Raw genomic sequence first — 15,063 nt, forward strand, 5'->3', positions numbered from 1 at the left:
TTTAATTGTCCACCACAATTCATGACTGGGTATGCTATAACTTCAGAGCTTAGATCTGATCTACTGATAGTGGAATTGCTTGTCTGTTGCCCACTGCTTATGCTGTTTGTTATGCAAGTAACCAGTATTGTAGCCTCATCAGTTTGACACCTCAATTTTAGATTTGCCTGGTGCTGCTCCTGGCATGCCCTCCTGCACCCTCCACTGAACCAGGGTTGATCCTATGGCTTGGGAGTGATAGAGTGCCAGGCCGAAGTTTACAGATTGTATTTGAGCACAGTTAGAATAGAATAGTTATTTATTGTCATTTGTGTTTTTTTAACAAAAAATACAGTGAAATGTGTTTAAGTCACCATATTATGGTGAAAGTGAGGACTGCAGATGCTGGAGACCAGAGTTGAAAAATGTGTTGCTGGAAAAACACATTTTCCAGCAGGCCAGGCAGCATCCGAGGAGCAGGAGAATCAACTTTTCGGGCATAAGCCCTTCTTCAGGAATGAGGCTGGTGTGCCAAGCAGGCTGAGATAAAGGGTAGGGGAGAGGGAATTTGGGGGAGGAGCGCTGGGAATACGATAGGTGGAAGGAGATGAGAGTGAGGGTGAGGGTGATAGGGTCAGGCGATGGGGTCAGGGTCATGTCCTTGGCGGAGTGGAAGGGGGAGTTAAAGTGTTCAGCCACAGGGCGGTTGGGTTGGTTGGTGCAGGTGTCCCAGAGGTGTTCTCTGAAACGTTCCGCAAGTAGGCGGCCTGTCTCCCCAATGTAGAGGAGATCACATCGGGTGCAACAGATACAGTAAATGATGTGTGTGGAAATTCATCTGCCCCTCGGATGTTGCCTGGCCTGCTGTGTTTATCCAGCACCACATTTTTCAACCATACTATGGCACCTATCTTAATAACAGAAGGCATAGATAAGCAAAACATTTTAAAATTAAGACAAAGTCCATCTTCTTTCAATTCACGGCTCCTGGGTTCTAGATAGTACTAATGCAGAAATCCGCCGCTGAAGAAGACGACCTCCACCATAATACAACGCCGAAAGTCGCTGCCAAAGCAATCCATCCAAGCCACTCACTGGAATCTCAGGCCGCAAGATTCCACAGAATCCACAAGCCTCACCGATTCCAGGCCAGAAGACATAGTAGGAGCTGCCTGAAGGGATGCTGGGCCAAAACCACCCCATCGCCGAACTGCCGCTAACCTGAAACAATGAAATCCTGGGCCGTGCCACCGAACATGTCAAAGTAGACTAATATCTGACGTGGCCACAATGGCAATGAGTAACCGCTATTGCAACCACAGCAGCTGCATGAAACATCCCTCTTCCACCAAAGCCACGGCTGACGGCCCACAGAATCATGAACTTTCAATCTTAAGTTACGAGATCTGTTTGAAATCCATCCTGTTTAGCACAATAGTATTGCCATACAGCATGATGGAGTGCATCCTCAGTATGAACTGAGGAATTTATCTCCACATGGATTGTGGCAGTGGCTGCTCCTACTAATATTGTGGGCAGCTGCATCAGTCTCAGACCAATTGGTGAGGATGAGGTCAAGTATGTCTTACCCTCTTGTTCTCTACCCACCTGCCACAGAGCCAGTCTAGCAGCTATATCCTTTAGGACATGACCAGCTCAGTTCGTAGTGTTGCTGCTGAGGCACTCTTGGTAATGGACATTGAAGTCTCCCACCCAGAAGCATTTTGCACTCTTTTTCAGTGATTCCTCCAAGTTCTATTTGATGTGGAAGAGTACAGATTTATCAGATGACCGGTAGGGGTAATTAGCAAGAGATGCCTTGTCCATGTTTAATCTCATACCATGAGGCTTCTTCAATTTTGAGGACTCTCCGGGCAACTCTCACCCAACTATGTTCCATAGTGCCATCACTTCTGGACAGGACATGTACAGGGATAGTGATGCTGGTGTCTGAGACATGGTCTGATAAGTATGATTTTGTGAGTGTATCTATGTCAGCCTGTTTGGTCTGTTAAACTGCTCTGTGAATGTTGGTGCTAGCCTGTAGATGTTAGTAAGGAGAACTTTGCAAGGTGAACAGGGCTGAGTTAGCCATTGTCATTTCCAGTACCAGTTAGTCCAGTCAGTTTGATTTCTTTTAAGATCTTATGCTGGTTTGATATAACTGGGTGACTTGCTCGGGCCATTTCAAAGGCAGTTAACACACACACACATTTTGTGTGTCTGGAATCACATGCCCAGACAAGGTAAGATTGTCTCTCCTAAAAGACCGGTGCATATTTAATGACCATTGATAATGACCATCATTTGAACTTTTCATTCCCGAATTCTTTAGAATTAAAAATCCACCATCTTCACTGGTAGGATTAAAACTTGGCTCCTCAAAGCATTACCTGGTTCTCTGGATTACTATTTCTGTGTCAATACGTTGCCCCATTGTCTCTGCCAGAACGTTTCCTCATCACGGTGGTACAGTGGTTAGCACTGCTGCCTCACAGCGCCAGGGACCCGGGTTCAATTCCCGCCTCAGGCTACTGTCTGTGTGGAGTTTGCACATTCTCCCCATGTCTGTGTGGGTTTCCTCCTGGGTGCTTCGGTTTCCTCCCACAGTCCAAAGATATGCAGGTTAGGTGAATTGACCATGATAAATTGCCCGTAGTGTTAGATGAAGGGATAAATGTAGGGGAATGGGTCTGGGTGGGTTGCTCTTCGGAGGGTCGGTGTGGACTTGTTGGGCCGAAGGGCCTGTTTCCATACTGTAAGTAATTAATCTAATCATTAAGGTAGTTGGATTTGAAGCATGATGCAGCTTGATGAACAGGTAGTTCATTTTGGTCAGTAGGTAGGAAGCTCCTCCAAGTCACTAATGTCAGTGCTGCCATTTTTCAAGGAGAGTTTGAGAATTCTTTAATTATTTTCTTTGTTCTCCTCCTAACAATTGAGAAAACAAAACTTAGCAGAAGAAATGTTTTCAGCCATCCTGACTATGTCTGGTCATTCCAGTTGGTTCTTGCAGGAGTTGTGCCTGAGTGCTTTTACAGTCGATGTCGAACAGTGCGCTAGCGTTTGTTCAGTGGACCTGCTGTTGAAGTTGGAGAATGTGGCAGACGTGTTGTGGGTAGAATATTTCTAGCTCGACTGGATGTTGCTGATGTAACATCCATACACACAAGGTAGGGAGCAAATCTTAGTTGATTCTCCTGTCCTTTTAATCTGGGGCATTGAGGTCAGATGTTAACTTCACCCTGATTGTCACTACTAATTAAAACTTTTTAACCTTAACCCTCATTTGGAAAGTAACAGTGAGTTTTTAAAATTTCAAACCTGTAGTTATTGACAAGTCTGATGCTTCAACATTCCATCTTTGTTGGGGAACAGACAACCTAATCGTGTTCTTCTGTTCCTCCCTGTATTTGAAGTGTTTAAGGCATTGTGCTTTCCCCATCAGTTTGCTTGAAAAAGCACTGGATGAGTAATTGAAGACCAATTCTTCAGAACTGTCATCTTCCCCCCCCCCCCCCCTGAACTCCGCCCCTTTCCTGAAGTGACTCAATCGTTGGAAAATGTGAAGGAAGACCAAGTATACCCAACTACAAAGAACAGGAAACATTTAACTTGACTGTTCACAGCCTTATCAGCCTCCATTAACTCATCAGTTAACTGACTGATAGAATCATAAACAGTGCCATCATCAATATCTGCTCCCCAAACACGTCTTTGCTGACAAGTGGGATATTCCCTGTGGAAAATCATCGTCTCTCCATTCCTTCGCTCCTTTCCTCCTCCTCCCTGAGAATAAATGACTGGAGTGCTAAAATACGGCCTTATCCTGCTGGCCCACCAGCAGTAGTTACTTTAAGTAACTCAGTAGAACAAACTACAATAATTGTCAATCAGTAATGCAAACTTCTCCTCACGATCAGTAAGGTAACTAGAACAGATAAACCAATCGATCTTGCTGATTCTGAGCATGACATTAGGTGGTGACATTTAACCTCCCAGTTTTCAGCAGAAGAAAAATGTGTAAAATCTGACAGAATAATTAGTACATCGAAATGCTGTCAGAGTGAATTAAGTGATGATTAACCTTAATGGCAATGAATGTCAGCTGAAGCCCCCAAATGCCAGCCTCAAATTCCTGTCCCATTATTCAGAAGGTGTATGGCAGAGAGTTTTATTTTATTAGTCTATTTCTGATTCTTGAAATTAGATGGATGGTTTGGAGAATTTCATTGTCTCTGCCTCCTCATAACTGATTCTGAACTTTTTGCCGTGCCACAGCTGAATGTTGAATGTAGTCCTGTCAATAATCAGTACATGTCAAAACATTATTGTGATTATCTCTCTCTGTGTATATCACTTTGAATTGTTGCTCATAACTGATTCTGAACTTTTTGCCGTGCCACAGCTGAATGTTGAATGTAGTCCTGTCAATAATCAAAACATTATTGTGATTATCTCTCTCTGTGTATATCACTTTGAATTGTTGCAAGTACAGTGTTATGTTTTGTGAATGGTTGGGGGGGGGGTTGGGGGTTGGGATGGTCATAGGCTGTTTTACAAGGAAGAAGGTGCTACATATTCATGCCTGTAGACAAATAGCAGGAGCAGTTGGGAAGACTGTGGGGAGACTATTACTCTGTAATTCATGGAGTGTTATATAAAGTGTTACATATTACACTGTTTAATTCCAAGATGGAATAGAGTTATTGATCTAGAAGATAGCTAATTAGCAATTTTACATAGACACAAGGCCCATTTGATTCATTTTGGCATGGAGATTGGCTTTGAGAGAGAAAGTCCTCGGAAAGCCATTGTACCTTCAGGTGACACAGTTCCCAGGTGGGTCTGCAGTCAATGGAGAGGCACAGAACAGGATTAGAAGAAGCTGGTCCGGGAAATGAAGTGAAGAAATTGCTCACACTTGGTCACAGTGCCAAATACTCGTGGGAGCTTGCGTGTGCTCAGCAGAATACGAAACGGACTGTAAGAGAAGCTGAGGCGAGAGGGAAGGAGTCTCCAGTGTGATCTTCACCGTGAAAGTCAGTTATGGCATAGGGAGTTACTTGTTTGGAAAAAGAAAAGAAAGGAAGCAAGCCATTGGGAACTGACACAGCTTCAGAATGGTTCCTCGAGGATGAAATGTTCACTTAAGAGACAGTTTGATATATAAACCATAGAGTAGGATTATCAGACATGTTAAAAGTCACAAGGAATTTCTTTCATCCAGTTTAAAGTAACAATGACCTCCTAAATAGTGTTAAGGTAACGTTTTGTTTTCTTTTAGTATACCACTTGTTTTACATTTTACAATCTTGTGTGATCCTTTGACAGTCACTGGAAAGTCATCAGTCTTTGCAGAGATTGAAACATAATTTCTAAGGGATTGTTGCTACAACTAATCTGAACTGATGTTAATTACTGTGCTTAAACTCCCTCAGGAAATTAGAGCATTAACAGGCATTTGTCTACCTTACAACGTCGCCTTGCTGAAACGGTACTGTTACCTGGACCTGACAGTTGATTAGTTTTCTTTGACTAACTATCCCTCCCCCATCATTCTTCAATGCAGTGACCTTTAAACTCTGGATTCCAGCAGCTTGGGTGACGTTCCATCCTTGTTGTGTTTCAGGTGTCTTTGGTACAGTGGACAGAGTGTGTAGGACTAACTCTCGTTGGCCGGGACCAATCCTCTATGCAGCTGAGGACACCTGGAGGACATATTCTGAACTTCAGCATCTTGCAAGTGTTTCCATTTACCTATGAGAGCAAGCGCATGGGAATCATTGTCAGAGTAAGTGGTGGAAAAGCACATGGAAATAAATGGTTATGTGTTATCTTGTGCCATTCTTTTGCTTTTTTTTGTCTTTATGCTTTCCATTTTCCCTATCACTCTTGCCTACGAGGTTCAGCTTTTGTTCCACAGGTTCATATAGTTTGTCAGTATGTCACCCAAGCGGCCCTTATTCAGTAATACATAAGACAAAGTACTCCAGAAATTGGACATTTGTAATACAAGCAGGAAAATGTGAAAACGCTGAGGAGGTTAGCCATCTGTTTGCAGCTGCAATCTTGTCATGCTGGGTATTTTCAGTGTTAACTGCTCATACCAGTCATCATTCATGCCATTTTGTGTCAGCTAGCTATTCGACTGCAGGGAGCATTCCAATCCAGCTGATCCTTTCCTTATTTGACATTGACATATGGATGCATTCAGCTTGGGTTGCTGACTAGGGATCATGCGCAGAAACTCTAACTGAGTTAGAGTTACCCCTCCTTAGTCCAAGGTCGCAAAAAACAACTACAGACTGAAATCAGATAACAGAACAAAGTCAGGAAAACTAACACTGGCGCACCTTCCAGCTGTGCTGGGTGAGATCCTTTATTGCACAAATTCACAGAAACAAGCTTTTGCATTTTTATCCCAAGCTGTTTTCTCCCCTCGTAAAGATATAAATTTTTAAAGCATGGGTGAGATCAGCAATATCAATGCAAACAGGGAATGCTTGAAGACTTTTTGCCATTTAAGGCAAAAAGTATAACAGTTGTGAAACCATGGTATTTTAGCAACACAAATAAATTGCAATATTTATCATCTGTTTTGACCATGTTAATATTTTTAGCTACAGTCATTTCCTGTACTGTGTGGTAAAATACATAAATGCTGATCTGTTTAATCTCTCAAACGTTTGTCTAAACAAAAACTGTTTATAGTTTAACTGTTATTTGATCAAGCTTTTGATAAATGATGACCTGAACTTATTCTTGACTTCTCTTTAATTATTGAGCCAGTAGTTACCTGCAGTTTGTTTCAAACTCAACAGGCTATCTTATAATTTTTTTTTCCCTAAATGAGGATGACATTTCCAGTAAAAGTACAAGCTGCAGGTATTGCAGCTAAAATACACACATTCATACAAGTTAGCTAGGAGCTTCCTATTAAATTCTATCACCCAGCAGTCATTGATAAACACTGCCTGATACTTTATGGTTAAAAGCTGAGTATGGGCATGTGGTTTAAATGCCAGGAGATGCTTGAGCTCAGGAAAAGACCAAACATTACTAAGCATGTTCCTTGAAGTATTTAATCCAATTATTGTTCCTGAAAAATAAATGATTATGTTAAGGTATGTTTAAAGGTTGATGACCAGTGGAGGGGTTGTTCAATGTCGTGTGATTTGCCACAGTCCATTACTTGCTGAAATCAATGACTATGCATATGCACAAGTTACAAAGGTTGTTAACCCAGACCTGCTGATCGAAGCCTCATATTCGTTGGACACCAACAAATTTTGTGTTAGCTGATGAACAGAGGAGCACAGTGACATTTTGAAGGCAAACACAGAAAATGCTGGCAAAACTCAACGGGTCTGGCAGCATCTGTGGAGACAGAACTGAAGATTCATGCTGGATTGGAATCATGAACTTTGTTTCTCTCTCCACAGATACTGTCAAACCCGCTGAGCTTTTCTAGCATTATCTGTGTTTTTATTTTTCAGATTTCCAGCATCTGCAGTATTTTTGCTTTTATCTGACACTTCTAAGGCGTATCCTCAGTTGAACGGGAAGGAATAATTACCGCAAACTTAGCAAATGAGGAGGCTGATGTTTTGGTTCTGGGGGATTTGCATGCCCTAACTAAAATGTAATGAGGGTTGCCAATGGAGGAATTTTCTGATGCTGAGAATTAAAAAAGAAAAATAAGGTACAATTCTTGCCCTTTTGTTTTCCTTTTTACTTTGCATTTGCTCTCTGTGCTCTGGTCCAGTTTTGTTACTGTGTTGAATCTTTGCTGGAATATGATTCATTGTGTGCCACTGGACTCCTGGTACTCATCTGTATAACCATTGTTCATACATGGTGGTAAGAAGGACAGGTTGATGGGTGGACAGAAACTGTAAGCAGAGTTTTTGATGATTGACAATGTGATACCAAAGGTGGGTGAGCCCAGGAACTTGTGCTACTTGCCAGCACATTATTTGTTGGCATCATCACTCCTCCAGGCTGTTTTTGTGCAGATTGAGTCGGGGTGGAATGGCTACTTATTTGCAAATGGCAGGTAGCCAGTTGTGGTAATTAAGCAAACAACTGCAGACAATGAAGATCTGAAACAAGCCAGAACAGAGAGAGTTCAGCAGAGAAACTCAGTAGGTCTGACACTATCTGTGGAAAGAAAATGGAGTTAACATTTCGAGTTCTGCTTGTGTTCTAAAGAAGGGTCACGAGATTTAACGTTAATTGTTTCCCCTACACAGATGCTACCAGATCTGTTGAGTTTTTCCAGCGATTTCTGTATTTGTTTTGTTTGTGGTCATTAAGTAATTTGGTACAGTCTCTGTGTCATGCCAACTGGATGTTTCCGGTAGCATGTGTGACTGAGAGGTTGAAAAGATGGCCTTCAGACATAAAAAGGATTAAGTGTGGTTGTTGTCCATCCTAGTGGAGATCCATTGTTACAGTATACAAACAATCCGTTAGTTCCACGCATGCGGTTTCTTGTTGGATTCATTGCTTTTCCTGCACTCAACCCCTTGGAGAGACACAAAAAAACTATAGACACAAACCTCAGCCAATTCAGGAATCAGCAAAAGATTTCTGGATGATTGCTCCATGGTTATCAAACACGTGGTGCAAAACTCTAAACCTTGTAGGTTGCTGCTTGTAAAAAATGATCTCCCTTGATCCAAGATGATCTCATTACAAAATGCTTCTGGTTATGCTGACCCATCACCTCAAATGATGTATTTATCGATGTGTCAATAATGCTCGTAATAGTTTTAACCACTTAAATCTGTGGTCCTCGCTAATTCTATATCTCTTTGATGAATCCAAAGCACAGATATGAAGTCTATTTCCGTGGCTCTGAGTTTGTGCTTGTCCAGACTGCTCTGGAGGTAGTCATCTGTGGTGTTCATAACTGAAATACAGAGAATGAAACAGAGCAGCAGCAGATGTGCCTGCCACTACTTTTGCAGCAGTGGCTATTGGGGCATCTACCTCAGTAGGTAGATGTGGTGTTTATTGATATAACTTTTGCCCAGGTCCAACAGCTCAATTTCAAGTCTAATCTGGAGTTAACTATTGCTTCACTAGCTTGTTGAATTCAAGGAAGCTAGATGGTGAAAGGGAGTTGGCAGTTGTCTGCTGCCCAATGTAAGGGATTCTTTCAGCATTCATTATGGAGCAGGGGCAGCTGAATCTAACCCTCTTCCCTAGCCCTTCAAGAAAGCCTTTGACATTTGCAGCATAGATCGTCAATGCCTCAGACCCCAGCCCTCCTATTTGCCAGCCTCCTCCCGAATGTTGGGGCCAACTTCAGTGTTCCCTAGCTACAGGTTCCTGCCACCAGGCTTCCTTTCACCTGCTAGGAGACCTTTTGGCCAGCAACTCTTGGATAGGCACATGGAAAATTAGAACAATGAAGGGCGTGTAGGTTAGTCTGATCTTAGAGTAGGACAAAAGGTTGGTACAACATTGAGTGTTGAAGGGCCTGTACTATGCTGTACTGTTCAATGTTCTAAAAGTTAAAGTCAAAACAAATTAAGTTTGCGATCGCTGTAGTCACAATAGATCAGAGGAGTTGACTGCTCTGCTCCCCCAGCCCTTCGGCAGAAAACTGTCTCCTGTTCATCAAGACACAAATTGCAGTTGTTTTGTGATACTTTTCCAGAAATATACAGATCTAGTGTTCAATCCATGGTCTGGGCATAATAGTGGACTAGTGTGCAATGAAGTCCTCAGCTTGTGGAGAGCAATTGAGCACAGCTGCACTGCAGGTAAAAAGCAAAAGATAATCTCTTGCTCCAAATGCAGCAAGCCTATCGAAAGGAAACTTAAGAAAAAATTAGCAGTGAACCTACAAATCCCAGAATCTCAATCAACTGCTCACCTACCAACAGCAGTATTATTAATTATCAACCAATATAACAGCCTATTGTCTATTTTTGTGAACTCTGAGACTAATCCATGCATATATTTTAACTTTTCTTTGGACTCCCTTTTATTTTTAATCTGTGCATATGTATATTATATTATTATTTCTTTCACTTTTGGTATTGCATAAATTAATTATTTCTGTAACTCAAGAAATGCTGGTAATATTAACTCCTTTTAAAATATAAGTTAATTTGGTCAGGAAGGAAGGTATCAATTTTAGGGACCTTTTTCAAATTACCCTGTTGTAACTACCTGAGGGGGTGAGTAAATTAAGAAGGAGAGCCACTTCAGTCCTCATTGTCTGAGAACTTGATAATGAGTATCTGTCTGAAACTGTAATAAATTGTGGAACCTCACTGCAGGACTGGTCATAATAATTGCTAATAGAAATATTGGGGAAAAAAAAGAAACTGGCTGCTTTGGATGAGGCTTGTTGGCGGTCACATGATGAAACCTCCAGGAACAGATCCAATCAAATTTAGCAACCCTCTTGTATATTGACTAGAGCAATATCATTCCATTTTATTCCCCAACAGGATGGGCTTTCACCATCTTGGCCTTTTGAGTATTGACGATGACAGTTTTCATCTTTAAATGTTACGTTTGGACAATTTGCGATGTAGGAGCATATTAGTGATGGGAGAAATTACATGTGTTGATTGTCACCCTCCATTTTCCTTTTTGTTTTCTTTTTTGATCAGTGAACCGACTTGTTATACTGCTTTCACACATGACTTTATCAAATGCTTGCTATATTTTGTTCATAATTGTAGAAGAGATAGAAATTGCAGGATTAGTAATTAACGTAAATAGAAAGAAACAAAAATGCTATGTTAATGAATGTACAATTTCTGAAACTGTACAGCTACCAAGTAGTTCATTTGCAGTTGTTAAAAATGTGAAGAAGGCACTTGGTACGCTTGCCTTTACTACTCAATGCATTGAGTGCAGGAGTTGGGATGTCGGCGTGTACAGGACATTGGTTTGGCTTTTGGAATACTCTGTACAGTTCTGGTCTCCCTGCTGTTTTAAAAAAAAAAATATTGTGAAACCTGAAAAGGTTCAGAAAATATTTACAAAGATGTTGCTGAGGTTGGAAGGTTTGAGCTTTAGGGAGAGGCTGAACACCCTGGGTCTTTTTTCCCTGGAGCATTAGGGGCTGTGAGATGATGTTCCAGAGATTTATAAGATCATGAAGGGCATGGATAGAGTGAATAGCCAAGATCTTCATCCCAGGATAGAGGAGTCCAAAACTGGAGGGCATAAGTTTAAGGTGAGAGGGGAAAGATCTAAAAGGGATTTGGAGGCAACTTTTTCAGGCAGAGGGTGATCTTATGGAATAAGCTGCCAGAGGAAGTGGTGGAGACTGGTAAAATTACGACTTTAAAAGGTTTCTGGATGTGTATGTGAATAAGAAAGGTTTTAGAGGGATATGACCCAAATATGGCAAAAGGGACTAGATTAATTTAGGAGATCTGGTCGGCATGGACCAGTTGAACTGACTGTCTGCTTTCGTGCTGCATATCTCTATGAATCCATCAACTCACTTGTTTAGCCACAGCTTTATCCTTCCTATTAGTGATTTTGGATTTGTCTTTGTTTTTAAATGACCAATAAATAGAGTCATAGAGGTGTAAAGCATGGAAACAGACCCTTCGGTCCAACCTGTCCATGCCGACCAGATATCCCAACCTAATCTAGTCCCACCTGCCAGCGCCCGGCCCATATCCCTCCAAACCCTTCCTATTCATATACTCATCCAAATGCCTCTTGAATGTTGCAATTGATGATGGACTGTTCGTCGGATCCTTCCATATCTGTCACAAATTCACCTGCACCTCCACACACATCATTTACTGCATCCACTGCACCCGATGTGGCCGCCTCTACATTGGGGAGACAGGCCGCCTACTTGCGGAATGTTTCAGAGAACACCTCTGGGACACCTGGACCAACCAACCCAACCACCCCGTGGCTCAACACTTCAACTCCCCCTCCCACTCTGCCAAGGACATGCAGGCCCTTGGCCGCCTCCATCGCCAGACCATGGCAACACGACGCCTGGAGGAAGAATGCCTCATCTTCCGCCTAGGAACCCTCCAACCACAAGGGATGAATGCAGATTTCTCCAGCTTCCTCATTTCCCCTCCCCCCCACCTTATTCTCAGTTCCAACCCTCGGACTCAGCACCGTCTTCTTGACCTGCAATCTTCTTCCCGACCTCTCCGGCCTATCACCCTCACCTTAACTTCCTTCCACCTATCGCATTCCCAATGCCCCTCCCCCAAGTCCCTCCTCCCTACCTTTTATCTTAACCTGCTTGGCACACCCTCCTCATTCCTGAAGAAGGGCTGATGCCCAAAATGTCGATTCTCCTGTTCCTTGGATGCTGCCTGACCTGCTGTGGTTTTCCAGCAACACATTTTTCAGTTCTGATCTCCAGCATCTGCAGTCCTCACTTTCTCCTAGTTGATCTTTGAGGGGCTCCATTCTCTCCCTAGTTACCCTTTTGTCCTTAATATATATTTGTAAAAATCTCCTTAATTCTATTTGCCAAAGCTATCTCATATCCCCGTTTTGCCCTCCTGATTTCCCTCTTAAGTATACTCCTACTTCCTTTATACTCTTCTAAGGATTCACTTGATTTATTCTGTCTATACCTGACATATATACTTCCTTCTTTTTCTTAACCAAACCCTCAATTTCTTTAGTCATCCAGCATTCCCTATAACCAGCCTTCCCTTTCACCCTGACAGGAATATACTTTCTCTGGATTCTTCTTATCTCATTTCTGTAGGCTTCCCATTTTCCAGCAGTCCCTTTACCTGCAAACATCTGCCTCCAATCAGCTTTTGAAAGTTCTTGCCTAATACCGTCAAAATTGGCCTTTCTCCAATTTAGAACTTCAACTTTTAGATCTGGTTTATCCTTTTCCATCACTATTTTAAAACAAATAGAATTATGGTCGCTGGCCCCAAAGTGCTCCCCCACTGACACCTCAGTCACCTGCCCTGCCTTATTTCCCAAGAGTAGGTCAAGTTTCGCATCTTCTGTAGTAGGTACATCCACATACTGAATCACAAGATTTTCTTGTACGCACTTAAGAAATTCCTCTCCATCTAAACCTTTAACACTATGGCAGTCCCAGTCGATGTTTGGAAAGTTAAAATCCCCTACCATAACTACCCTATTATTCTTACAGATAGCTGAGATCTCAGTTTGTTTCTCAATTTCCCTCTGACTATTGGGGGGTCTATAACCCCAATAAGGTGATCATCCCTTTCTTATTTCTCAGTTCCACCCAAATAACTTCCCCGGATATATTTCCGGGAATATCCTCCCTCAGCACAGTTGTAATGCTATCCCTTATCTAAAATGCCACTCCCCCTCCTGTCTTGCCTCCCTTTCTGTCCTTCCTGTAGCATTTGTATCCTGGAACATTCAGCTGCCAGTCCTGCCCATCCCTGAGCCATGTTTCTGTAATTGCTATGATATCCCAGTCCCATATTCCTCACCATGCCATGAGTTCATCTGTCTTCCCTGTTAGGCCCCTTGCATTGAAATAAATGCAGTTTAATTTATTAATCCTACCTTGTCCCTGCCTGCCCTGACTGTTTGACTCACTTCTGTTCTCAGCTGTACCCGTCTCAGATCGATCTCTTTCCTCACTATCTCCCTGGGTTTCCCCCCCCCCCCCCCCCACTTACTAGTTTAAATCCTCCCAAGCAGTTCTAGCAAATTTTCCTGCCAGTATATTAGTCCCCTTCCAATTTAGGTGCAATCCGTCCTTCTTGTACAGGTCACTTCTACCCCAAAAGAGATTCCAATGTTCCAAAAATGTGAATCCTTCTCCCATTCACCAGCTCCTCAGCCATGCATTCATCTGCTCTATCCTTCTATTCCTGCCCTCACTAGCTCATAATACTGGGAGTAATCCAGATATTACTACCCTTGAAGACCTTTTTAAATTTCTGCCTAACACTCTGATCTCCCTTCAGAGTCTCAATCTTTTCCCTTCCTTTGTCGTTGGTTCCAATGTGGACAATGACCTCCTGCTGGCCTGTCTCCCCTGTGAGAACATTCTGCACCCTCTCTGAGACATCCTTGATCCTGGCACCAGGGAAACAACACACCATTCTGTTTTTTCTCTGCTGGCCACAGAAATGTCTGTCTGTACCTCTGACTACAGAATCCCCTAACACTATTGATCTCTTGGAAGCTGACGTACCCCTCGTTGCATTAGAGCCAGTCTCAATATCAGAAACATGGTTGTTCGTGCTACGTTCCCCTGAGAATCCATCACCCCCCTACATTTTCCAAAACAGCAGACCTGTTTGAAATGGGTATATCCACAAAAGGCTCCTGCACTAGCTGCCTACCTCTCTTACCCTTCCTGGAGTTAACCCATCTATGTGACTGTGTCTGAGACTTCCCCCTTTCCTATAACTGCCATCCATCACATACCGTTGCTGTTGCAAATTCCTCATCGCTTCTGAATGTCTCTCCAACTGATCCACTCGATCTGATAAGATTAGCATCCAACAGCATTTAATGGCAGATGTAATCCGCGGTAACCCTTAAACTCTCTTTAAACTCCCACATCTGACAAGAAGTACATAGCACTCCAAAGGTCATTTTTGCTCCTTCACAATCGACAGACGCAGCAAATAACACTGTCTTATTCCTCTACAAACACTGCCCTAGGTTAAATTAATAGCTATGGCTTATATTTTAAGTTTAATCAAGAGACTCATCCCCAAAAACATATAATCAAGAAAGAACCCACCGTACTTACTAATACAGCCTTTCTCTTGGATAGACTTAAAACAACAATTAACTTATCTGATTCCGTGTTGTGAACTTCGCCCAACAGTTCCTCCAAGATTAGTTGTGAATTTCACTGTTTGTTAATTTTCTCAGATGCACTCCGATGTCCAGCGATACACGAATCCAAACAGCAAATGCAGTAACTGTGCAGGTTCTCTTCTTTCTTTCTCTCTCTCTTTCTCTCTCTCTCGTTCGTTCTCTCTCTCTCTCGTTCTTTCTCTCTCTCTCGTTCGTTCTTTCTCTCTCTCTCGTTCGTTCTCTCTCTCTCTCGTTCGTTCTCTCTCTCTCGTTCGTTCTCTCTCTCTCGTTCGTTCTCTCTCT

The 15,063-nt window shown here is 42.5% G+C and overlaps 1 protein-coding gene across 1 annotated transcript in view; it reads left to right on the forward strand.

The window, feature by feature from the left end:
* The window catches only part of LOC122560050 (probable phospholipid-transporting ATPase IIA), a 179,465-nt gene that overhangs the window by 105,321 nt on the left and 59,081 nt on the right, over positions 1–15,063 (forward strand). Inside the window, exon 15 of the mRNA XM_043710245.1 lies at positions 5,612–5,773. Within this exon, the coding sequence (XP_043566180.1) occupies positions 5,612–5,773 (162 nt within the window). The remainder of the gene's footprint in view (positions 1–5,611; positions 5,774–15,063) is intronic.

This window comes from Chiloscyllium plagiosum, chromosome 20, assembly GCF_004010195.1.
Source record: "Chiloscyllium plagiosum isolate BGI_BamShark_2017 chromosome 20, ASM401019v2, whole genome shotgun sequence".
NCBI classification, from domain to species: Eukaryota; Metazoa; Chordata; class Chondrichthyes; order Orectolobiformes; family Hemiscylliidae; genus Chiloscyllium; species Chiloscyllium plagiosum.